The following is a 26,349-nucleotide window of genomic DNA, read 5'->3' on the forward strand; positions in this document are numbered from 1 at the left end:
GTCCAACGAACGTCCTTCATTTGAAACCAACCAAGGGGGCACCCCAAGGGTTGAGTCGCTTAGCACAAATCGAATTGTGCTCACAAACAAACAGCGTGGTAGCAAATACAAATATGTATTTGGTATATGTGTCGACTGACTGCAGAAAACACAATATGCGTCACATATGTGACAAACAATAACAAAATCAAATAAACATCATTTAGAACAGGTGGCTAAATCATCGCATTGGGAACACCGTGTTTCAGACACAATCTCGGGCGAAATCTCGTGACTCATTTCCCGAATTGTGAACTGACCTTAAAACCGAAATACGAACTAGAACCAGCTAGCATATTGATCTTTAGGTAAAAAGAAGAGTTTTTCACTCTTAGGTTTGACACCAACCGACATAACCCTACAAAATTCAGCCAGATGAACTCCGTTTGACAATTCTCGATGGTTTGTTTACATTGGAGTTACGTGAGTGCGAATGTTATTTGACAGATCCAAATTATTCGACTCGTCATTTTGAAACAAATTTACATCACAGCATTGCGAACGGCGGGTGAGATATTAGTAACATAAAAACAGCCTTGATTTTGAAGCACACGGTAAAAATTCAAATGGTCGCAGACCAAACGCATTAACCCAGGACAATTGTGGTCTTCTGGCCGCAGCAGGATATGCGCATGTTTTTGTGGAAAATCGTTTTCAAATTGACATTCTGACGGATCTCAATGACCTGCAAAAAGTGGGGACCACCACTAGCGGCGATATAGTGATACTTCGTCACTCAAAGTTTGTCAACAAAGTGCACGAGAAAGAGAACTGTTTTCACCGGAAGAAGCAGAATACGGAAACAATAATTGTAACACTTCTGCCGGTGGCAGCAGTTCCGGTAACAAAGAGCTCCGCACAAAAATCGATTGTTTCCCGTTATACTCGCCCATGCTTTCAGTACCGTAAGTAATGAATGTTTATTTTTAGATCCAATACCGACGGGTGTTCCCAGAGCGCAGAATTACACTACCCGGATCGAGGATCGATACCAGTAGCGGAAGTTCCACTAATGAAATGTGATACTTTTTCTGATGAAGAAGAGCTTAAGAAATCTCAACATAGACGCTGATGTGACTACGAGCGCATTGAAACAAACGATGCATCAAATTGGTATTTTTTTCAGATGGGATTCTAGAAATTTATCCTCGTCAACCAAATTAACCGTTTGCCATTCAACAAGCATTGTCGAAGAGATTGTCAGTCGACAACGTCACCACAGCATCACTGTTATCACGAAAATTACGTTACAGCTGCAAAAGGCGGTTTATACGAATTGAGGTAAACCTTCAAATACATGGACCAAGGCCTTGAGGAAAACATGATCGCTCATAATGTTCCGGACGTTTTAAAATAATAAATTTTTACACTACTATCTGGAGTACTACAATATGCTGTGTAACAAGTGTAACGATTTACCAATGAATAAATAAAACTCCGATTATTGCAAACATTATTTTATTTTAATGATCTCAATTATATGATCCATATCCACACAGACCTACCCACAGAATCGGAGTGTTTGTTGGAGTCATCAGGTGAGCCAAAACGCAACGATTACTTTACAACCTACGATAACGTCCGTTGAAAAACTTCACGTATCCTCCGGTCGGGGTATGCATTACTCTCGCATCCCGTTGGCACAAGTAGTACTCCCGCATCCTGGTACAGGTTGAAACATCCCACATGGCAACAAACCTGTATGTACTACAGCTGTCAATATTGCTACTAGAAGACCTCAATAATCGCATGCGAGTGCATTGCCTTCAAAGCTACATTTTCGCACTTGTCATGAAAGTTCCACAGGAATATTTTCCGATCGAATTTGAACGAAGCGAGGTGCTCATATTCCGGATAGAATTCCGTAGATTAACCATGATTAACTTTCTCCTACGTGATCTTCGAGCTGTTTGCTCAATATTCTGAAAGAGTGGAAAAGTAAGATTGGTGTGAAGATTAATGTAATTGCTGTTTTACTCATACCTGCTGTTCCATAAGTTGTTTACGTTCTACGTCGTTGGCAATCGAAGCGGTTCCTGATGTTTTATTTCGAGCCGGAATGCGATCTTTGTTTTTGATTTAACAATGTCAACAATGAAAAATCTTATAAAATCACCGCACACTGAGAATAAGTTCGAATATAAGTTCGAAAGTTCTTGAATGCATAAGTCTATAAAATTATAATTAATCTATAATTCTACAAAAACATTATAATTTTATAATAATTTATAATTTATTAAAAGTGTCACGCCCCTTGATCTCACCCCGGTGCCTCAGTACAACGCCGTAGTGCATTGAATTGCCGTCAATCCATACACAATAAGGCGTTCTGGTATCTGGTTTGAACGTTGTGTTGTTGTTTGTGATGCTGGAATTACTTTTCCTGCAGGATCTGAGTAACGAAATCGACGAGTATGTTGTTAATTTCTGGGTTCTTAACTGCAATTGTTATGGTTCTTTTTTGACGGTTTTGGTAGCTGCTGGATTAGAAGTTGCTTTTGTTGTTGATGCCGCCGCTGTTGAATCAATTGAATGTTGAGATAGGTTATCCGATCCAGAATGTTGGATCGATATTAGTAAAGAAATGTTTCGTGGCATCTGGTTGTTGTTGGGGGAATCTGTGGTCTTGATTTGAGCAATTTTAGTACCGCTGCTTGGTTTATGAGCTTGCAGCAGCTGTTGCTGATGTTTAACACGGGATGATTGCGTAGGTGTAACGGCTGGATTTGCATTTGTAATAATTCTTTGGATGTTGATTTTCTTCCCAGACTGTGAAGTGGTGAGGACGTACGGCTGCAGAGCTGGTTTGTTTTCGTTTAGCTGTGCCTGTTGCGTGGCAAGAAAATTTACCATCCGATTGATTAGCTGAATTTGCTATTTTTGACAACCTCCAACCCGTGGGATAAATGGATTGTCAGCAAAAAAAGAAAAAAATATAAATATTTGGATACTAACCTTTTTTCGTCAATGCGACACCATTTTTTCATTGTTTTTAACCACTCGCGTAACTAAGACTACTCTATGGTAACGGTTGTTCGAATTTTTTTCGAGCTTTCAACCCTTCGAATATAGTTATAACTTTTATAGACTATTATAAATAATTATAAGGGGATATAAAAAATATAAAACGAGGTGAAATATTTTTATAAAAGAGTGTCACGCCCTCGGCCTAAAGGCTAGTTTACAGTTCGGAAAACGTGTCACGGGATTTGGGTCCCTGCGTATTTTAAATGGAGCTTGGAATTTCGAATCCCGTGGTGGAAAATGAGTCTACACAAAAATGACAGTTTTTATGAAGTGTGAACCCAACAGCGGGAGTCTTCACGGGATTTAAACGCTCTCCACATGAACCGGAATTTATGTTGAATTGTTCCGGCCGGGAACAGTGAGACAACCGATTCTATTTAGAATCGGTTGTGTCGGAATACTACCAGCCAGAAATCCGATTCATTTCCGGCTGAACTTTACTGGGACGGTTTGTCCGGAATTGCCTCGAAATGAATTTTGACAGTTGCCCTGTCAAAAAAAAGCGGACGAACATGGTCAGGCGATTTAAAAAGTTTGACGTTTGACTCTACTCGCCTGTGCTAATTGCCCCTAGGAACATTTGCAATTTGCGAATGCGATTTAAAGGCAATTTTAATACTAAAACAAATTTTCTGGCGGCTGAAATGGGCTTGTTTTTTGCGTTTTTCGAACAAGACGGTTCATGATTGGCTTAAGCTTAAAATTGTTTTGTGAACAATTGGTGTGTTCTCACTTGTATTTTGTTTGTCTACCCAAGTAACCAATAAGCATGCTGAATGCGTCTTAACGGCTACTTGATAAGCACTTAAGTCGTTTTAAATGCTATTTAAAAGTCGCTTTTGGCAAAATATACGGCTACATTACTGCTGTGCTATGAAAATGCTTTTTTACTACTGTTGTGCACTCAGAATGCTGCTTACTGGCAAGAAGTTTTTAAACAGTTTTTCAAATGCTGATTAACAACAGTTATGCATAACGAATGCCAGCATACTGCAAGAAGCATCCGGAATGCAAATTTTACGCTACTTTACTGCATACACTAATGCTTGTTGGTTACCTGGGTAGTGCACTTCATTTAGCCAACGAATGTGGAAAATTGTGGAATCGTGTGTAAGTATAGTAGAACCACAGAGAACAGACGTCCATCTTCAGCATTCAACTTGTGTAAAATCTCTAACGGTTTCGAAGGTAGTTTGGATATCAAAACCAGGTGCGCTACTGTCGTCATGTTTTTTGTGGCTGAGTTCGACAGAATTGACAGCGGTTATTCCTCTACCCAGTCAAACTAGTCCGGAACCGATTCCGACTTCCAGCATGAATTCCAGCTCAAATGCGTCAACCGATAGAGTCGGAATCGGTTGTTTTCTTTGAGCTGGATTCCATGCTGATTTCATCCAGGATTTCGAACCGGTTCCGGAATCGATTTGACGGATAGTTGGGATAGGTTGGTGTGGCGGCGCTAGTGTTTTTCGCATATCAATTCAAATGTTTACACACGTTTTTTAAATATTTTTGTTCTATCATGGATGTCTGTTCTCTGTGGTAGAACAAGAACAACATGGTCAGGCGATTTAAACAGTTTGACGTTTAACTCAACTCGCCTGTGCTAATTGCCCCTACACTCAAAAAAAAAGTAAACGTTATGCCTATTGATTTTACACATAGATTTTTGCAATTAACGGAGGCATATAGACACTATTTGCTGGCACATAAACCTAATGTGTGTATTTACAGGAAACATTAATCTTACATTCACATTTCATAACTATTAGGCACATAAAACCCCATTCTATAACAATATGCACATATAACTTATGTGTGTGCATACATAGTTTATGCAGTTGACACATAGAAGGTATGTGTGCACGTGATAACAGTAGCATTTCTTCTTCATATGAATTTTAAGCGGTTTGAAGCAAATAGAATTAACGTTTGGATTTTTTTCAGTGTAGGAACAAATGCAATTTGCGAATGCGATTTAAAGGCGATTTCAACACTTTTTTCTGGCGGCTGAAAAGGACTTGGTTGTTTTTGCGTTTTTCAAACATGGCGGTTCATGTTTGGCTTAAGCTTAAAATAGTTTATTTTAAACAATTGGCGTGTTCTCGCTTGTATTTCGTTTGTCTAGTGCACTTCGTTTAGCCAACGAAAGTGGGAAATTGTGGAATCGTGTGTAAATATAGTGGAACAAGATCTCTAACCTAAACTCTTAATAAAAGTCAGATTGTAGTATGTTTTGGTGTGCAACGACAATTTCACCATTGATTCTTTCTATAGTTTGGTGGTGATTACCTAGTGTAGTGATAAGTTTATGTGAGTAAATAATGAATCCGAAAATAAGTATTATGTGTAATTTTCATATTAGACGATTAAGGGCGATTAAATGGTGCGTTCCCTGGGCAATTTAGGGGCGATTTAAGGGCGGGGCAATTAGCGCATCCGAGTTGGCAAATAGCCCCCCGTTAGCCAGCAACTTGCCCTTTTTGACTGGGATACCAATTTCACCTTTGATTTTTCCTATAAGTTGTTGGTGATTACCTACTACAGCGCAAATTCGTTAGTTGGGTGTTCGCTAGTTGGGCTGTTCGTTAGTTGGGTGTTCGCTAGTTGGGGCATGCCCCAACTAAAAGACACTCTTATGTCAAAACTGAAAGTCAAAAACTGATCGACGTTTGAATGTCATTGATTTCAAGGGGTTCATTGGTTGATTTCTGTGGCGATCCAGAAAAAATCATACTTTTAAATTCAATGGAATTTTATTTTTTTAATTCATATTTCGGAATGATTTTAGTGAAATAAATGTGTTAAATATTTCGCTTCTTCCATTCAGCATCAATTAGTTTGTGTCGCAGAGACGTTAGTTTAGTAACTTTTGAAGGTCATCTCTGATGTATTCAATCAAATTATCCAATCTTTTTTACGCTAGTGGCAACGTAGTATGTTTGTGCTTTATCGGCTTTTTCCCGACGGTGTATCCATTTCCTGTTTTATGTGAAGGAATTTATCAAAAAATAATTGATGGCAAAAAGAACACTAATGACATACTTTGTCACAAAAAAACAACTTTAAACTAGAAGGAAACAGCCAACTTTTGTGAATTGTAAAATATTTCTGCTTGTTTTTTTATGAAAGAAAACAAAAAATCAGCGTTTCCCTTGGGTAATTTTTGTCAGCTGTCAGTTGCCCCAATTAACGGATACGATTCGCTAATTGGGGCGCAGTCGTGACCCAACTAACGAATTTGCGCTGTATACTGGTAAGTATATGTGAGTAGATAATGAATCCGAAAATAAGTATTATTTTTAATTTTCATATTAGGCAATTAAGGGCGATTAAATGGCGCGTTCCGTGGGCGATTTAAGGGCGGGTTGGGCGGCAAAAAAATGACGGTGACAAATCGCCCAAATGTTGCATTTGAAATAGCCCCCTAATTGCCAGCAATTTGCTGGCAAATTGAAGGGCAATGAACGCATCCGAGTTGATAAATAGCCCCCCGTTAGCCAGCAACTTGCCCTTTTTGACTGGGATGGCTTAGGCCCTCATCAACGACCCCTCATCATACTCAGTCAAGAGGGGCAAGTTGGTCTGAATCCAACGTCAAGCGAATAAGTAAGAATCTTCGTTTGAATTGCAGCGACAGATGCGACGGAGAGCTGGAATGCATACTGAATATTGTTTTAACAGCAGATCAGATGTTGTCAGAGCTTTCCGGTTTGGTGCAGATATTTTTGACCGATAGCTCCAGGTGCTGGGACGGTTTGATCAATGGCATTATTTATAAACATGATCACATATGAATCGACTCTTATGTATTAAGTGATTGTTTAGTATCTTAGTGGTTGAATTTCCAATATTTACAACCAGTCTCAGATCGCCATTCAGTGGAATGTTGCATTCATGAATTTTCGTCTGCTGCTACCACCATACATTTACTTCAATTAAAAGGCATATTAGGTTAGTAAGATTACACTCAAAGATTAAATAATAAAAATATGTACACTTACATATCCAAATTCTCTATAAAACGATGCAAGAGCACCAATTGTAGTTTTCTGCTACATCTCCTCCATCTTTCACCCTAGACACTTTGTTTATATATATTTACCCGCATCTAGGCCTGCGTTGATTGTTTTTGAGCCCACTCACCAGACACGTCATACTGGGGCGCCATCAAGCGGTGAGTGAGGTCAAATCTGAAGGGACCGGGAACACTCAAATGTGAGCCACATATTTTCAAGACGTTCTTTGTTCGTTTTACGTCTTTATTATTTGTCTTTGGTACAAGTGAGAACACACCAATTGTTCCAAAAACAATTTTAAGCTTAAGCCAAACATGAACCGCCTTGCTTGAAAAACAACCAAGTCCATTTCAGCCGCCAGAAAATTTGTCTAAGTATTGAAATTGCCTTTAAATCGCATTCGCAAATTGCATTTGTTCCGACGGGCAATTAGCACAGGCGAGTTGAGTCAAACGTCAAACTTTTTAAATCGCCTGAACATGTTCGTCCGCATTTTTTGACAGGGTAGTTTGTCGAGAAATGTCTTCAAATCTGGCATCTCTGGCCTCGAGTCAAAAACGTCAAAACGCAACAACAAGTAACAACAATCACTATTTGGATTGTTCTGTTTTTTTGGGTTTTATTAATGTCGTTTTCGCTTGAGGCAGAAACTAACTCAGTTTTGGACCTAACTGCTGTCAAACCGTTTGTTTGAAGCTAGTTTCGAACCTAGGTTATGCGCCACTGAACTGAAAACCGAGTTGGGTTCCAACCTGAAATATATTTCGGTTTCGCTCACACCACCGCTGTTTTGCGAGAACCCAACTCAGTTCCATTAAAAACGTTTGTTTGAAGCAACTAACCTGGGTTAGTGTCTAAGTTCTCAATCGAAAACGACATAAATATAATTCAAGCAAACTTATTGAAAAGGACCTATGTGCAAATGAGAGCCTCTCTTTGTTTACTTTCTCTTCCGCTAATAACACGGTCGCATTTGCGTTTGCTGCTTAACTCTTTGCATATTATGCTAGTCGAAATCATGCTCTTCCAGAGTGTACTGGAATATTATTGGAAAGATTAATGGTAAAGCCGTGATAATCGAAAGAGAAAGTAAACAAAGAGAGGCTCTCTTTTGCACATAGGTCCATTTCAAAAAGTGCGCGAGAATTTATTAAATATAAACAGGAACCATTTCGTTAAAACTTTTTCAAGGTCAATGAATCACATGTAAAACATTCCTGTGAGTTATATTAATTTTTACTTAATTGTCCTATATACATATATTCTTCGCAGTTTTGTGGTTCTAACAAAAGTTCAGAGACTAGGTGTGAACTGATGCGTACTCGATAAAATCTCTTCATGCTCATAGTGCCTCTTTTTTCTAGTCCCACCACGTAGTTTTTAATTTCGTCTGAAGAATGCCTCGCGAAATCGTCACCCTTCAGTTAGGAAATTATTCTAACTATGTTGGTACCCATTGGTGGAACATTCAGGAGGCATCATTCACCTATGACTCAAGTGCAGAACCAACTGAAATCGACCATGATGTTATGTATCGCGAAGGCCAAACGAACAACGGTCAGACGACGTTCACGCCACGAATGCTGCTACTGGATCTTAAAGGAACATTGAAATTCATGCCAGAAGAAGGAGAGTTGTACGAGAATAATGGTAGTGGTAATCGAACTGAAGATATCTTGAATGAGATTATATGGGACCGCAGTAAAGTAGAAGTGATTACAGAAAAACGTGCGGAAATGAATGAATATCAACAAGATTTAAGTCAACCAGGACAATCTGGCAGGAAACAGGACAAAGACTACGATTTCAAAAATTCAGTTAAAGATTGGATTGATTTCAGTTATTCTGGATACCATCCTAGAAGCATTAATATCGTAAATGAATATGCCCATTCCAAGGAGGAAAATCGATTCGATACCATCACCAACGGAATGGAACTTTGGAGAAAATATGATGTTCAGGACGAATTTACTGATAAAATACGTCAGTATGTGGAGGAATGCGACGAATGTCAGGGCTTTCAAGTATTGTTCGACTGCGTTGATGGTTTCGGTGGAGTAGCAATCAAAACTCTTGAATATTTACAAGATGAATACGGTAAATCAAGTTTGGTTTTTCCCGTGATTCCACCAGCAACTTTGAATTATAAAAATGCTGATGCTACGATGAGTGCTTCCATAAGAGTTATAAATATAGCATTGGCTTTCTCTGAACTAATTGAATGTTGTTCGCTGTTCGTACCACTCTCAACCATGGGACGCTGTTGGAGGGATGTGGATAAACCGCGCAGTTTTCCCCATATTTCATATGAAGAAGCAAACCTCTACCACACTTCTGCCTTATTAGCCACCTTCCTTGATACTGCTTCTCTTCGATATCGTATGAAAAACCTATCCGGTGAAAGTTATCTCGCTGGTTTTTGTAGTGATCTCTCTCCTTATGGAAGAAAAATGGCTGCGGCAGGACTAAGTTTACCATTACCAATGCATAGTTCTGAAGATCTTATTGACTTCCTGGACAGAAGTGAGAAACTGTTCTACACGCAACTAACTCCGAATGCGATGATTGGTACAAAGTATGTGGTACAATCTGTCGTGGCTAGAGGAATCCCCAGAAGTCGATTAAAACGACCCCCAACTTCAAAGTCTGCTCAACGACAGCAGCGTATGGCTGCTTACAGGTGTGATTCAGTCAGTGAAATGCTGCAGTTTTACTACCAATGTCAGTTTCACGCCAGCATGACCCACGTGATGGGGTGCAATGCATCGATGGATGTAATGCAACCGTTTCCTATTGATTGGTTTGATTCACGTGTCGGCCCCGATGGTTTTCTACAGGAATTTGATCTGGGTGTAAAACAGAGTAAGTTCTTAGTTTGTACATTTCTGCAATTTACTAGAATCTTTTGCAATATATTTCAGATATTACCTCGATACCAACGCATTCACTGATGCAATCTTCAGGTGATTTATCTGGCACACTCGATAGTTTGCACAGAGAGGTAAGTCGAATCAAGCTAGCAAAGATTCCACGTTTTAGCGAGCATGGTTTAGAATACGAAAACTATAGGGAAAGTTTGGAACGGTTAGTAGAATTTAAAGAGAGGTATGATGATAATTATGAAATTTAAACACAATATTGTTGTTTTTTAATTAGTAGAGTAATTTTATACTACATCAACGCAGTGTAATCGTTATCAGCCATCTTTAATCTAGTTTTGCGATAGAATGTACAATTTGGCATCGATGCATGAAGTGTATCAACCTCTTGTTCGGAGAATCTTGTTCTATCGAGAAAAGATTTGCGTAGCTCCAACGTTTTTAAATTAGGAAACCCTATTGACATCACATGCTCCAATGGATGGCGATTGTCGGGGGGTATCACATCTGTGGGCTTCAACTGAAAAGTAAGATTTGAGTAACTTATTTCTAATATCACATTCCTCCCGTTGTTGCTAGAATAAGTACCGAATCAGCGTCTAATATCAATCGTTTGATAGTCGGGCAAGCAGGGATCAGTTTGTTGGTATTAAGTCCAATGCATTTCAATCTTAACTCCGTAAGTTTGCCCAGTAAGGTTAGTAAATCAAAAATGGATACATCGAGTATTGCCTACAGAAGCAAATAAGTCTAAGTAACTTTTCTCACTGTAAATAAGTTAACATACCCAATCAACAAGTGCTAGTCGCCTGAGGTTGGTTAAATTTCTACAAACTGCCTGCACAACACCATTTTGATTCAAATTATTGATACCGAAACGAAAACGATCCAATAATTCAAAATTGGACAATTGCGGCATTTTCTGGTGCAGTTTCTCGAAAAAAGCGTCTGGAGTATTGACGCGTACTGATAGGAAAGTTAGTTGGTATAAAGAAGGAAAACATCCTGCCATAGTAATCATAGCTGAATCAACAGTCATCTTATGTAGTATCAATTTGCTCAAGCGGGTCAATTGCGATAAAATCGTAAATGTTGTGGGGGGAACTTCATTGGCATCCAAGTTGACGGTTTTTAATTGGGTACAGTATTTGGCTATGATTTGAAGCGTATCGCAACAAATAATATTATCGAAAAGACATATTTCAGTCAAATTGGAACAAGTTTCGATGAAATATCGGATATGTTTATTTGCCGATGGATTACTGATAGGAAACAGAAGTCGAAATTTTGTTAAATGAGGAAAATTTGCCATACAGAAATTCAGTTGATCGCGTTCAACAAATCGCGCATCGACACAAAGATGTGAAATTTGATTGATAAAATTGGTTACTATGCTAGGAAATCCTTCTTGACCATCTGCTATTGGTATCCCGATGCTTTTAATTTTTGGTGTGATGATAGACCAATCAATCCAATCTTTTTCCAATCCATGTGTATAAAAACATATTGCTTCCAGTTTTGGCAATATCGGGAGCTCTACATGCCCCGCGACATTATCTTCTATCTCCAGCATGGTTTTTATGAGAAGATTTTTCACGTTGACCAATTTGTTCATAAATTGTACAAAATATTCGGAGGAAATTTCGGTGTGCAACAGACGAGCGTCGGCATCCTGTTCGATACTGACGTACTCTAAACTGTTTTGGAATTTATCTAATATCTTAAGTAAATATTTTTCGTCGTCCTCCGAAAACTTCAGTACGAGATTCCTATAGCAACGCGAACTATTTTTGAGAACAATCCAATAATCCCTGGGACTAAGTTTGGAACAATTTACTTCTAATAGAACATCTACCAGCGTTATCCGAGAAAAGGCAAATTGGGCCCATCGGTTACTGACACGAGAAGCAACTTTGCGGTCTTCTACGTTAAGGTGGGTTATGATTTTCTCAAAGATCTATAAGAATAAGATTTTTTTGTAAAAAGTATACTATTGCATAAGGCATCCATACTTACCTCATTCGGGAGATCATCTATAGACAGTAGATATAAATATTCTTTAGATGATTTTACGCCTACAACATACATTTTACTGTATACTGCTGTAGCATCGATCAAGAGTTGGAATTACTAGTTGTTGTATGTATGGGCATTTGTCAGTTATGCAGTTCGCGCACGCGTCTATCTGTTTAACTAAACTAGGGATGTCCTAATATATAAATCCTATTTTCAAAATTGTGATATCTATTATTTTGCTTTGTGAATCTGTCACAAAAAATCGTTAAGTTTGTGATTGTAGTTTTTAGTACTAGTGTACCATTGTTATGTGCTAGTCGTATGCCTATCTGTGTATGTGCTCTGAGTACGTTTTCAAGCCGAAACAGAACAACGACCTTTACCAAAAACCGAATCATCCCAGAGTTCAATTCTTCACTGATCCAATCCTACATCTTCCTCACTCTCAAACCATTTAGATCAAACTATTTCGTTTCGATTCGTACCTATCTGTGAATAATTATAAAGAGTTCCCCGCCGGTTAGTTCTTGCCAGGATGTAGAGAACCCAAAGCAACTAGGAGCTTACTCCCGCTAAGGTCTACACGCAGAAAAAAATAGCATATTTAAACCAAAAATATGTGTTATTGAATCCAATCATTTATCGTTTATCACTTTAACAAACAAACTTATTGGTTTGAAAATATTTTTCTATTAGAACAACAACAAATTTTTGCTTTCAATAAATACATTTTTAGTATCAATAATTTTCTTTTAATTTCAATAAAATAATGATTGAAAAACGGAACGATAATTTTGTTTTATTGAAACAATAAATAAATTTTATTGAATTCAATAAATAATTTTATTGTCTCCCGACCAATAATTTAATTTATTGAATTTAATGCATAATTTTATTGAACCTATAAATCTTTTTTCTACGTGTACGCATTCGCGCAATTGAAAGAGCGGTTGAAATTTTTCAGTACATGTGCATGAACGGGATTATTTGTATGCGTGTGTTTAGTGTTCATTGCCCATGCAGGGGTTTATTAGTTGGTTTTTTGTGGGGTTTTGACGTCTTACATGCAGCGCATAATACATGGCACGCAAAATACATTATGGATCTATTTTGATGGAAAGAATGTGTCAACTTTATAAACTATCATGCACATTAGTGTGTGTGTGTTTTGTAATAGAATCTGGTTCTATGTTTCTTACACACAGAAAAAAGGTGTTGGTACAAATAAGAGTTTTCACTCTTAGCAAAAAACAACCAACGCATACTCTTAGTTTGAAAATAAAACTTTTATTTTAATTACTATTTTTCATTAGCTCAAAAGGAAAATTTTTATTTTGAATATAATTCTTGATTAATTTAAAAGTTTTACTTTTAACCTAATAATAGGCGTTGGTTGTTTTTTTGCTAAGAGCAGAACACTCTCACTTTGACCAATATTTTTTTAGGTGTGTATATGTATTACATTTGAAAAAGATGGCAATGAGCGAAGTTAAATTCTCAAAGTTTTTTCTGCATTTTTACCATTTTATTTTCATTGATTATAAATCGCATTGAAACGCATTATAACTAACTGTGACCAGTCGCATAATGGCAGAATAGCAAAAAATTCAGTTTGTTTACATTTGCGATTATTAAAAAACCTATTTTAATCCACCTAGCGGTGCAATTGTGCCTTTCTCAATCATGAATCACGAGAATATGTGCGTTGTTTATATTAATTAAAAACTTTTAAATGCATATATTACATTTTATTATTATACATCACATGACAACTATATACAGGAAAATAAATCATTATTCGAGTTCTAAAATTTTGAAAAAGAAAAAACAGCCACGGTAATATTGAACTGAAGAAAGGTGCGAAATCGGCAGTCCCAAAAAGTCGATTTTTATAAAAAAAAATTTTTCGAGATAACATAAAATCTCGACGTTTCATGCATTTTAAAGATGTGTGGCATCAAAAATACGAATTCGATTTCTTTCCCTTTGGAAAAAAAAATTTGAGTTCCGGCTTATATGCACTGAAAAAAAATCCAAACGTTAATTCTATTTGCTTCAAACCGCTTAAAATTCATATGAAGAAGAAATGCTACTGTTATCACGTGCACACATACCTTCTATGTGTCAACTGCATAAACTATGTATGCACACACATAAGTTATATGTGCATATTGTTATAGAATGGGGTTTTATGTGCCTAATAGTTATGAAATGTGAATGTAAGATTAATGTTTCCTGTAAATACACACATTAGGTTTATGTGCCAGCAAATAGTGTCTATATGCCTCCGTTAATTGCAAAAATCTATGTGTAAAATCAATAGGCATAACGTTTACTTTTTTTTGAGTGTGGGAATTTCATATGTGACCGGACGATTTAGTCTATATTTCCGGACCCATATAAGCGATCCGTACGAAATTTTATAGACATCTGTGGGGATATTATAGCTATCATTTGGAACTAAGTTTGTGAAAATCGGCCCAACCATTTCAGAGAAACTGATGTGAGTTCGTAAATTTTGAAAGGTGGCCGCTTTTCCCGGGCACTTCCGGAACCATCTATGGTGGTCAATGTAGTCAACGAAAGTTTTGTTGGCCGTCGGTGACCGAGAACAGCAAATTTAAGTTGTTTGAGACACATTTTAGCGAAATTTTTACATTTTTTGCTTTCATCGGAGTATCGGTTTGAATCACAATTTGCTATGTGATCGCACGCCCAGGCCTGTAACTCCGGAACCGGAGGTCGGATCGGGATGAAATTAAATAGCCATTTACGGGGACGCAATACCTTTCATTTGAGACCAAGTTTAGCCGAATCGGTCTAGCCATCTCCGAGAAACCGATGTGACTGTTATTCTGAATTTAGATACTTCCGCCGGGGCTTCCGGAACCGATGATGGTGGCCAATGTGACCAAAGAGACTTTGAATGGCTGTTAATGACCTAGTACTACAAATCGAAGCAGTTGTGGTCACATTTTGGAAAAATTTTCACCATTATACATTCATTGCAGAATTTCTTAAAATCGACATTTTCTGCGTGATCGTACTCATCACCCTGTAATTCCGGAACCGGAAGTCGGATCCATTAGAAATTCAATAGCAGCCTATGGGAACGTTGCACCTTTCATTTGGGACTAAGTTTGTAAAAATCGGTTCATCCATCTCTGAGAAAAGTGAGTGAGATTGTGTTCGCGTACACACACACAGACGCACATATACACACACATACACACACACATACATACACACACAGACATTTGCCGAACTCGACGAACTGAATCGAATGGTATATGTCACTCGGCCCTCCGGGCCTCCGTTAAAAAGTCGGTTTTCAGAGCAATTGTAATACCTTTCTATTTTTTTTTTTTGTAAAATACGTTTATTTGTCATTTTATCAATGTTTAAAATTAGTTTATATTAATTTACAACTAATGTCTCTTGGATATTAAAGGCTAAAATATCCACATCTACCCTATCATGTTGACTATTTTGAATGAATGAGATGTAGCAACATAATAGTTTGAGAACCTTTGTTCTCGTTGTCATCTCGAATCGCTCTAGTGAAGGCATCAAAAATTCATTTACCAGCAGCCGCCGTCCTCCAGTCACTGCCAATAGTTGTTGTTGAAACAGAGTGTACGCATTCCCCACTCTACGACATTCAAAGAATTTGTGCTGTAAAGTTTCGATTTGTTCACCACAGTGTGTACAGTTTTCTCCGTCCGTTCGTCTCATGGTGTGTAAAAGTTGCCGGTGCGGGATCTTTTTATTTGCCCACATATACAGGGCACTGCGCTGTTTAGGTAGCAGCTTTGGAGATGATATATTTCTCCATATCCGTGTCCAATTTGCAGCGGGATTGGCAGCTTCAACTCTAGCTCGGTCTGTGCGTTCAATATAGAAGCGGTGGATGAGATCGGCGGAAGGGTGTGTGCGGATTTGAAAAGGGAATGTTGCAATATTTTCTAGGATAACTTTCAAACAGGGAAGAGAGCTTGGTCGGGGGGGATTTTCTTGGCTGAGGAAGGAAGAGTAGTAGGGAATGGATTCGATCTCCTGTAAGTGGCGATTGATTAGCAGCGCTTTACATTTCATCGCTGGTAGTTGCAAAGTTAGACCACCATCGTCTTTACTGCGTGCCAGTTGCTGCATCGGAACCGTTGCGCATGAACCACGGAAAAGATAGGAGCGCATAGTAGCAGTTAACTTTGCCACGTGCGCTGCCGTCGGATGTAGATTTGCTGCCATGTACCACATTTTAGACGAAATAAATGTGTTCAACAGCGTCACTTTTTGATGTAAAGCCAGAGTGCGCAGCGAGTGCATCCATATCTGCCGTGTGAAATTCGTGACAAGACTGTCCCAGTTTAATGAGACCATTAATCGGATCGAGTTGGCAAAAATTACTCCTAGGATTTTAATGCTGTTGTCCGTCTGAAGCCATGGCACCGTTATAGGATTTGTCGTTAGACTCAAATCAATAGCTGTGGTTTTTGTTTCATTCAGACGGGCACCAGCTACGCGTTCGAACCGCCTGAATAAAACCCGCATTTCATTCAGCTGGTCTGCGCTGCTAGCAATTGCACTGATGTCGTCCGCATATGCAACGATTACGTCTGCTCCACACACCTGTTCCAAACTCTTCAATAACGGGTGCAGCTGAATTATGAACAGGTGCATCGCAATAGGATCTCCCTGCCTTACCGATCGCTGAATGGGGAAGGGTGCAGAAAGGTGTCCATTTATTAGCAACCGTGACGAAGAAACTGCTGCTATATGGGAAAGCAACTCAACCAGCGCAGTACAGTGGCGTAGTAGCGGGGGGGGGGGGGGGTTTGGGGACGAAACCCCCCCCCCCCCCGAAATATTTTGGAGAATTTTGAAAAAATTCAATATGTTAAACAAATTTCTGCCTAAAATTTTAAATAAAATTCTCAAAGTTTCATTTGCAAAAGTCATCTTGTGAAAATACTTCCTTGTAGTGAAAATTGGCTGCAGACTTGACACCTACCTGACGGCACGTTGTGGAGGCTAGCTCAACCGCCGAGGCCTATAACAAGTAGATCGCGGCGAAGCGAGGAGCTGGGAGCTTGTTGGTTCACGAAGCGGATATCGGTACGGAGAGAAATTTCGCCACATTCTGTAGTCCTTGACTGACGGCGAACATGGACTGAAGAGTGTGAGAGAAGTATCCCCATAGAGACCACCAGCAGGGATGCCACATTGAAATCTGTGTTTCGGTCAAAAAAGTCTTTTTACCATCTGTGATGACTTAAACAGGAGAAATATCTGTGAAAATCTGTGATAAATTTCCAAAAAATCTGTGAAAAATCACAACATTTTCAAAAATCTGTGAAATTTTCATCAATATGCCAAAAATCTGTCATCTGTAAAAAAGAATCTGTGATCAAAAATTGTGAAAAAAATCTGTTACATTACAGAAAAATCTGTGAATATGGTAACCCTGACCACCAGGCGATTCGCTACCGCATATGCCAATGGAACGCTGCTGCAGCACGAAGAATTACGAGCCGCAAGCTAAAGTGGAAGACGAAAGCCTTTAACGAAAACCTCTTTGTTGAGTTACTTCGGTGAACAACGGAATCAAGTACGTTGATGCAGCTGATCTAACAAGAAGGATTTGACGGCTTGTGACGTTACAATGTCACGAAAACTAGGGCCATGCAGTAGACGGCGTGCAGCTTACGGGTTGAATGAGTAGCTCAGTACGCTACACGCTGCTTGTCTTAGATCCAGAAGGCGGACTCAGAGCGTAAGATCGGAAAGTGAGAGAGGAGCGCAAGCGACGTTTTGAGAAGGTAGGGACTCTTTAAAACGGGAGATCAAGCTTAGCAAGCCAATTGCCATAAGTAGCTGTGCTGAGAAATAAACGCCAATCCCTGGGGGACGCGTACTGAGTCGTTATGACGAAGACGAGGGTCCGTCAACACCAACTGAAATATATCCCGGGTAAGCTAAAGATAATCGTTGAGGGTCTCTTCCCGAATCACGATTCAACTACCTGGTCACCTACACCGTACGGCGAAGAAGAAGGAGGTAACACAGCCGAGTGGTAAGTGACTAACGACGAGCTCAAAGAAGCGTCGATGTGACTAAAATCAAAGAAAACCCCCGGTCCGGATGGAATACCAACCGTGGCGCTGAAAGCTGCGATCCTGGCATATCCGGACATGTTCAGGATGCTACTGCTGAAGTCTTTAGATGATGGTAATCCCCGAAATGAGGAAGGTGCAGAAACTGATGTTGCTGCCAAAGTGTGGGAAGTCACCGAGCCATCCAGCCTCGAATAGACCAATGCCGCAGCTTGGCATAAAAGAATGAGCCAGTTCCTTAAGAGATACTTCCAGAGTAGAGCACTGCTGTACCAGACGATCAAACGGGCAATAGGCAATGCGAGTCACAGCGGGCGTTCCTCAGGGCTCCATTCTTTGTCCAACAGTTTCGAATGGGATGTACGATGGGGCTTAACACTGCGGCTTCCCAGGAAAGTGAAAATCGTTGGTTTCGTGGACGATGTGTCACTAACGGTGAGACACTTGTAGAAATGGAGGTTTCGGTGACGGAGACAATGAAACCGCAAAAAGCTGAACAGGACGCTTCGACTGCTGGTCGTACGAGTTTCGATTGCGTACCGGAGGCAGTATGCCTTGTCGCCGAGATGATCCCCATCTGCATTACCCTGACGGAGGATATCAAGTGCTACAAACAATGAAACGCCAGAAACATGAGGAAGATGATGAGAAGCGATTCGATGGTGACGTGGCAGCAGGAATGGGACAATATGGACAAAGGAAAGTGGACCTACCGGCTCATCCAAACCTGTCGGCGTGGGTCAATAGAAAGCACGGAGTGATGACTTTCCACCTGAAACAGCTCCTATCGAGCCACGGCTGCTTAAGGACTATCTTCATCGGTGTGGGTACGCAACGTCAACACTGTGCTTGGAGTGTGAGATCGTCGAGGCGACACCGGAGCGTCTTTGAATGTCCGAGGTTTGAAGTCTTTGAATGTCCGAGCAGAGTCTTTGAATGTCCGAGGTTTGAAGTGACGTGCAGCGAGCTACTTAACACGGGAGGACCGGACATCAACCCGAATAATGTAGCCTACATAATGACAAGCGACGTAGAGACGTGGAACGCAGTAAACAGATATATGATGTGGATCAGTGATTCTCAACCTGGGGTCCGCGGACCCCTAGGGGACCACGAAGTCATTGCTGGGAGTCCGCGAAGAAAAATATATTTTCCGAGCGCATATTGAAATTTCAAGTCATGTTTCCTAACAAATTGAAAATAACATATTGATAGCATACAAAATTGATGTTTATCTATGGGGGTCCGCAGCAACCCAGTGTGATATCTAAGGAGTCCGTGGTACGAAAAAGGTTGAGAACCGCTGATGTAGATCATGACCGTCTTACAACGGAGTGGACATCGAACAACGATTTCGGGAGAGCAATCTCCGCCAGGGAACTCTCCATAGGAATAAGCTAGATTCACCGCCGAGGATTAGTCGAGTAGACTGCAACAGAGCAGCGAGTATGAGTCGTCGAAACGCCAGCGAACCGGACGTCACGATCCATGCGGATTCGTCAGACCGACCACGGCACCGGTTGTTCCGATAGAAAAATAGCGAAAACCAAAGAAGAATCGATATTGGGAGAACTTTTTTCGCCAGGGAACTCTCCGTTAGCGTAAGCTAGATTCACCGCTGGGGACTAGACTGAGTAGACAGCGACGAGACACCACTAGTCGCAGGTCATCGGCGCACCAGTGCACCGGACACCCTGCTTCACCAGAATCGCCGAACTGACCTCGGCACCTAGCTGATTAGCTCGATCTCGGGAGAACTTCTCTCACCAGGGAATTCTCTGTCGGAGTAGGTCAGGTCCATCGTCGGGGAATAGACCGAGTTGTTCGCGAACAAGTCGAGGAGCGGAATGGATCATCAAGGAAGTAGTGCTAAGTGGCCCAAGAAGAGAACTAAAGGGCTTAAAGCCGTTGCGGTGCTAAATTGTACCGGTCATGGAGCCAAAGGGCTCAAGAAGTTGTAGTACTGAAACCAAATAAGAATCGGTATCGGGAGAACTTCTTTCGTCTGGGACCTCTCCGTCAGCGAGTCAAATTCACCGCCGGGAACGAGACCGCGTAGATCACAACGATACACCGCGCCGGGGCTCCATCAAACCGGATGCCCTGCTCTACCGGAATCGCCGAACTGACCGCAGCACCTGGCTGGTTGGCTAGCTTTCGAACTTCTCTCGCCGGGGAACTTTTCGTTGGAGTAGACTAGATCTATCGTCGGGGACTAGACCGAGTAGTTCGCGAACCAGTCGGAAGCTCAACGAGGAAGTGGTACTGAATTGCACAAGGGAACTGAAGGGCTTAGTAAATTAGACAGTCTGAAGTTTGCCGCCCAGATTGTCCTCGTAGGGGAAGAGCATTGATTCTATACCAACAGCTAGCTTTCCTACCTTGACTACCCAAATCCGTTCCCTGAGTTGTTGGTTTTGAACATTTTTTTCCTGCTCAGAATATTTTTGAACATTTTTTCATATATATACAAAAAAATTTCATACCCCCATAAAAAATTTTCTTACTACGCCACTGGCGCAGTATTAAATCCAAGCGCACGCATGGTACGAAAGAGAAACTGATGGTCCACCCTATCAAACGCGTGGTCGAGATCGAACGACACCAGTTTGCCTCTTCGCTTGTTTGCTTTTAGCTGAGCAATTTTATCTTTCAGTGCAAGGGTGGCCTGAAAGATGTTTTTGTCGGAATTGGAGCACTTTTGTGAGTCGGTTAGTACATCATGCGATTGCAGTACATTTTCGAGGCGCTGCTTAAGGATCCGAGAGAGGATTTTGTAATCATAGTTGATTAAACTTATTGGCCTGTACGCACGCGCGGTTTCCCCTGCACCACGTTTCTTGACCAACACGATCACACCATCGAGGAACTGTGAGGGTAAATTTGATCTGATTGCCTCATTTAAAATAAGGTTTAGTTCGCGGTGAATGACGTCGAATGTTCGTAGATATAATTCTTTTGGCAAACCGTCGGGACCAGGTGATTTTCTGGATGCGCTGGTGCGGATTGCGGTCAGAATTTCAGTCGTCGTAATTTCGTTCATAGTGGCTTCATTTGCGGGGTCGTGCTCAGGGATCACTCTGTTGCATTGGAAGGGACCATCTTCTTCTTCTTCTTCCACTTCGCCACGTGCGTACAGGTCGGTGAAATATTGAACCATATGATCCTGGATGGTAGCCGAATCATCGATGACTTCGTCTCTCTCGGTCCGTAGGTGCTCGATAGTTGTTTTCCGTCTCACTCGTTCCCCTAGCTGGTACGTCGAGAGAGGTTCTCCCGCCACATGTGTTTCGTTGATTCGTATAAACATCTCAGAGAAGTTACGCTGGTGTGTGAGCATTTCAGCCTTCAGTCGATTAATGGTGGTGAGCATCGAACGGTTGTTTTGGTAGTTGTCGTATGCCTGGCGTAGTAAGCCGTAAAGCCGCTGTTGTTCACGATAGAAATCATCGAAAACAATTTTTGATTTCCATCGGAAAAAAGATTTTATTTTTGGCTTGGCACACGACAACCACCACTCCATCCACGAAGGGAAGTTTCGGCGCTGACGAGTCCAGTATTGCCACTGTATTTGAAACTCGTTGATGTTCTCAGCGGTTAGAAGATGGGGACGGAGTGACCAGAAGCCACGACCATGCGGTCTGTCCGAGAGAGGAAGACAAATTCTCACAGTGACGGCTTTATGGTCCGAAAAACAGCAGACATGGACCGCTGTCGATCTCAGCTGATTTCGGAGGCCTGCGCTCACATACTACGATCGAGCCGGGAGGAAGCGTTGTGCGTAATATACGTATATTCGATCTCGCGTGATCGGAGACGCTGCCAGACATCGTGAAGGTGCAATTGTTGAACGGTGACTTGAGCAGGGCTAGAGTTGTTTCCCGTCGCATCACATAACCGCAGTACGCAGTTAAAATCCCCCGCTAAGATGGTGTGTTCGGTGCGGTGACGAAGGTAGTAGGCGATTGTTGTATTAAAAAATCGCTCACGCTCGGCACGTTGGGCCGTACCCGACGGGGCATATATATTGCACAGTGTTATATTGTTTACACGGAGGGCGAGCAGTCTCCCATCCAGGCTCTTCTCTATGTGCGAGAATTTAATGTGTTCTTTTAGAGCAATTGCTGTTCCTCTCCTAGCATGGTCAACGTTGCAGACGACGTTGTAGCCGGGAATAGTGAGTTGTTCGTTTTCAACCTCTTGAAGAAACACGATGTCGAGATCCGTCGAGCGAACGAATGTGCGGAGAGCGTTAAGTTTTGTTGTGTTGGTGATCGTGTTGATGTTTATGGTTCCTATATTACAGCTGACGTAGTCCACCATTTTTACATTTCCTCATCCGAAATCTGGACGCGTGCTTGTTCGGTGGTGGAGGTGAAGTCTTCTTCGCCATGCCGCATTTTCTTGCCCGGCGGTAGTCTTCGTGAGCGTCGGCTAGATGCCGAGTTTTGAGATGCTTGCGAGCAGTCCGTCTCGTTACCATCAACTTTGCGCTGTGTGACAACGTACCCGGTCGGGCTTATGCCCACTGAAGGTTTTTGAGGAGTGAAACCTGGTGCCGCGGGGGGAGCCATGGTGTTTTTCTGTTGTGCCATTGCAGATCGTGTCTCGATGGTTTCTCGGGGCTTTGGAGCATGTTGACCGAGTGCCATCGAATCTTGTGACGAGGGCTTTGACCCCGATGGTTGTGGTAAATCGGCCGGTTTCGGCATGGGCTTGTTCGGCTTTACCGGTTTTTTCTGCTGTACGGACATTTTCGTCACGTTTGCATACGATTGGTCTGCTGAGAGTTTCTGCACGAGCAGTTTTTTATTTTGCACACAAGGGATGCCGATGTGTGCGAATTCGTGGCAGTGTAGACATGTTTGCCGCTGTCCCTTGTATGCAACGGCAGTTTCTTCTCCCTGAATAGTGACGAGAGAAGGGATGTTCTTCTTCACCACCATCCGAGCGACACGAACACCGGTCTTCACGCCTTCAAAAGCACCGTAGCGATTATCCCACAGGAGGTCTCGAACGTTGAGCACTTCACCATATTCGGCGAGGAAGGTAGAGACTTGTTCGTTGGTGATGTCTTCGGGAAGATCAAAAATTTGCACCTCCACACCGCCATCCTCCATCGTTATCCGTAACTTGTACACTTTTCCTTCGAGAACGAACTCGTGTTTGCTGTCGTGTTCCTCTACGATCCTCTCTGCTAGGGATAGGTTGTTGACCTTTACAAAGGTACATCCCAGCCTTCTGCTTGGCTGGATTTGGAGCACGTTTTCTCGAGTGAGACCGAGTTCCTTCCCGACGAGTTTCAGAATCACATCGTGGGAGGGATGCTTCGGAAATTGCGAGTAGTCCACGCGGAATGTATTTTCTCGCATCGTGGAATAGCACCGCTGCGACAATCGCACAGTGCTTCGGACACCGATGATAAAAGCAAAAAACGTATGATATTGTTCGCGAGCAAACTTCGATTTTAGACACGTCTGAGTACAAATCGACCGATCAGCACGGGAGCTTGCTGTTAATTTCATATGTGACCGGACGATTTAGTCTATATTTCCGGACCCATATAAGCGATCCGTACGAAATTTTATAGACATCTGTGGGGATATTATAGCTATCATTTGGGACTAAGTTTGTGAAAATCGGCCCAACCATTAAAGGGAAACTGATGTGAGTTCGTAAATTTTGAAAGATGGCCGCTTTTCCCGGGCACTTCCGGAACCGTCTATGGTGGTCAATGTAGTCAACGAAAGTTTGTTTGGCCGTCGGTGACCTAGAACTGCAAAGTTAAGTTATTTGAGAGACATTTTAGCGAAATTTTTACCTTTTTTGCTTCCATCGGAGTATCGGTTTGAATCACAATTTGCTATGTGATCGCACGCCACAACCAGTAACTACTCCGGAACCGGAAGTCGGTTGGGGATAAAATTTAATAACCATTTACGGGGACGCAACATCTTTCATTTGAGACTAAGTTTGGTTGATTCGGTCTAGCCATCTCCGAGAAACCGATGTGACTGTTAGTCTGAATTTGAATACTTCCGCCGGGGCTTCCGGAACCGATGATGGTGGCCAATGTGACCAAAGAGACTTTGAATGGCTGTTAATGACCTAGTACTACAAATCGAAGCAGTTTTGGTCACATTTTGGAAAAATTTTCACCATTATACATTCATTGCAGAATTTCTTAAAATCGACATTTTCTGCGTGATTCGTACTCATCACCCTGTAATTCCGGAACCAGAAGTCGGATCGATTAGAAATTCAATAGCAGCCTATGGGAACGTTGCACCTTTCATTTGGGACTAAGTTTGTAAAAATCGGTTCATCCATCTCTGAGAAAAGTGAGTGAGATTGTGTTCGCGTACACACACACAGACGCATATACACACACACATACATACACACACAGACATTTGCCGAACTCGACGAACTGAATCGAATGGTATATGTCACTCGGCCCTCCGGGCCTCCGTTAAAAAGTCGGTTTTCAGATCAATTGCAATACCTTTCTATTGAGAAAGGCAAAAAGGATAAAAGATCTATGTCGAAATAATCTACGTCGAAAATTACGAGAGGGCTCACGGATGATCACCGCTAGGATAGGATCCGCCAGCTCTGTCCCCTGTTTTTGAACCAATTCTGAACCAGCTCGTGATTGGATGAAAGTGACATAGGCAAACCTTCGGCTTGGAAACTAAAAGTACTAAAGGGCTGCTTGGAAGTGTTGTCATATTGTGATATCAAACATAAAACGACGATTGTTAACTGTGTTGATTTTTTTGTTTTCTCGAGATACCGCTTTATGAAGTGCAGGCATTATTTGGCAGACGAAATCAAACATATTATCCAGAACTGAAGTTCCCGAGAGATCCGGTAGCGCGGTTATCGTGGATTCTGTTCTGTGTGCGGAATAATGCAAAAATGCCGCTTTTCGAAATCAACAGGCTGTGTAGCGTAAGTATGACAATATTTTGAACTTCATGTAAAAATTGTCTTTGTTCCAGTACCGAGTAAATTGGAAGTACTGAGCAACCAGGGAGAAAGTTATCCCGGAAGTCGCTTCTTGTTCTTCCTTTGTTATTATCGATACAGTTGAATTTTACAGTTTTCAACTGAATCGATCATCGGTGTAAATAGGAGCGTGTATTTTCTACTGCTGTTTTCTCCGAAACGATCACATGTAGTACTGGAACAAACCTATACATTGCTCCAAAACAAAAATTAAACCTTGCAGAAAAGTAGTGTTAGAATACTTAAAATAAATCCGAACAGAGAAGATTATTCTTGTGACAGAGGTTGCTTGACTCAGAAAGCAACTTACAAAAATGAAGAGGTATGAAGATATTTTTCGTAATGTCCAACAACGAATATATATATATATATATATATATATATATATATATATATATATATATATATATATATATATATATATATATATATATATATATATATATATATATATATATATATATATATATATATATATATATATATATATATATATATATATATATATATATATATATATATATGTATATATATATATATATATATATATATATATATATATATATATATATATATATATATATATATATATATATATATATATATATATATATATATATATATATATATATATATATATATATATATATATATATATATATATATATTATTTTGTTTTTCTGTATTCCGATGGAAAAAAAACGTTATGATCGTTTAAATGCGGATATAAAGACTAAATCTTTGATTTTTCCAGAAGCATGAAATTGGTACATAATATAGAATATTTTAATCAGAACAAATATACGACCGAAACAAAACAAATATTTTGGCAACATTGGTCGAGTGGGGTTTGTCGTTTTCAACAGGGATTAGTAAAATATAAGAAGCCAGCTGGCGGATCCTATCCTAGGATCACCGTACCTCGAACCAAAAACGTCAAAATGCAACAATACACGCAAACGAAAAACTACCTAAAATTGAGTTCTTTTGACTCAATCTCGGGGTATCGTAGAGGTAAGTTGAATTTGCCTAATTTTGAGTATATCCCAAACAACTCAAAAGTACCTTCCTCCACGGAAGACCTCGACTGAGTCGAATCTCGTTTTGTTTTTGACAACACTAATGTAGCGTTGACATTAGTGCTGGTTGCTTTCTGCTGATGCCAGCATGCCGGTAACCAGCATAATGTAAACTAGAAAAACTCTAGAAAGAGAACTGCGGAGACTCCATTTTGGGTCGATTGGA

General features: G+C 40.7%; 2 protein-coding genes across 5 annotated transcripts; one reads left to right on the plus strand and one right to left on the minus strand.

Moving 5' to 3' along the window:
* Window positions 1-8,229: 8,229 nt before the first annotated feature.
* Window positions 8,230-10,221, plus strand: LOC131677416 (protein misato). 2 transcript variants are annotated; one of them, XM_058957238.1, is made up of 3 exons: window positions 8,230-8,304; window positions 8,450-9,947; window positions 10,007-10,221. In XM_058957238.1, exons 2-3 carry the CDS (start codon window positions 8,483-8,485, stop codon window positions 10,213-10,215), a joined length of 1,674 nt encoding a protein of 557 aa, XP_058813221.1. In that variant the 5' UTR covers window positions 8,230-8,304; window positions 8,450-8,482; the 3' UTR covers window positions 10,216-10,221. The 2 variants fall into 2 exon arrangements, with proteins under 2 accessions (XP_058813221.1, XP_058813211.1); XM_058957228.1 differs by having other exon boundaries at window positions 8,251-8,389.
* Window positions 10,222-10,223: 2 nt separating this feature from the next.
* Window positions 10,224-12,303, minus strand: LOC131677428 (uncharacterized). 3 transcript variants are annotated; one of them, XM_058957250.1, is made up of 4 exons: window positions 11,981-12,296; window positions 10,752-11,921; window positions 10,553-10,696; window positions 10,224-10,484 (listed from the first exon to the last, which is right to left on the minus strand). In XM_058957250.1, exons 1-4 carry the CDS (start codon window positions 12,050-12,052, stop codon window positions 10,257-10,259), a joined length of 1,614 nt encoding a protein of 537 aa, XP_058813233.1. In that variant the 5' UTR covers window positions 12,053-12,296; the 3' UTR covers window positions 10,224-10,256. The 3 variants fall into 3 exon arrangements, with proteins under 3 accessions (XP_058813233.1, XP_058813240.1, XP_058813248.1); XM_058957257.1 differs by lacking the exon at window positions 10,553-10,696 and having other exon boundaries at window positions 11,802-11,921; window positions 11,981-12,303; XM_058957265.1 differs by lacking the exon at window positions 10,553-10,696 and having other exon boundaries at window positions 11,820-11,921; window positions 11,981-12,301.
* Window positions 12,304-26,349: the final 14,046 nt, after the last annotated feature.

Source organism: Topomyia yanbarensis, chromosome 1 (genome assembly GCF_030247195.1).
Source record: "Topomyia yanbarensis strain Yona2022 chromosome 1, ASM3024719v1, whole genome shotgun sequence".
Taxonomy (NCBI): domain Eukaryota; kingdom Metazoa; phylum Arthropoda; class Insecta; order Diptera; family Culicidae; genus Topomyia; species Topomyia yanbarensis.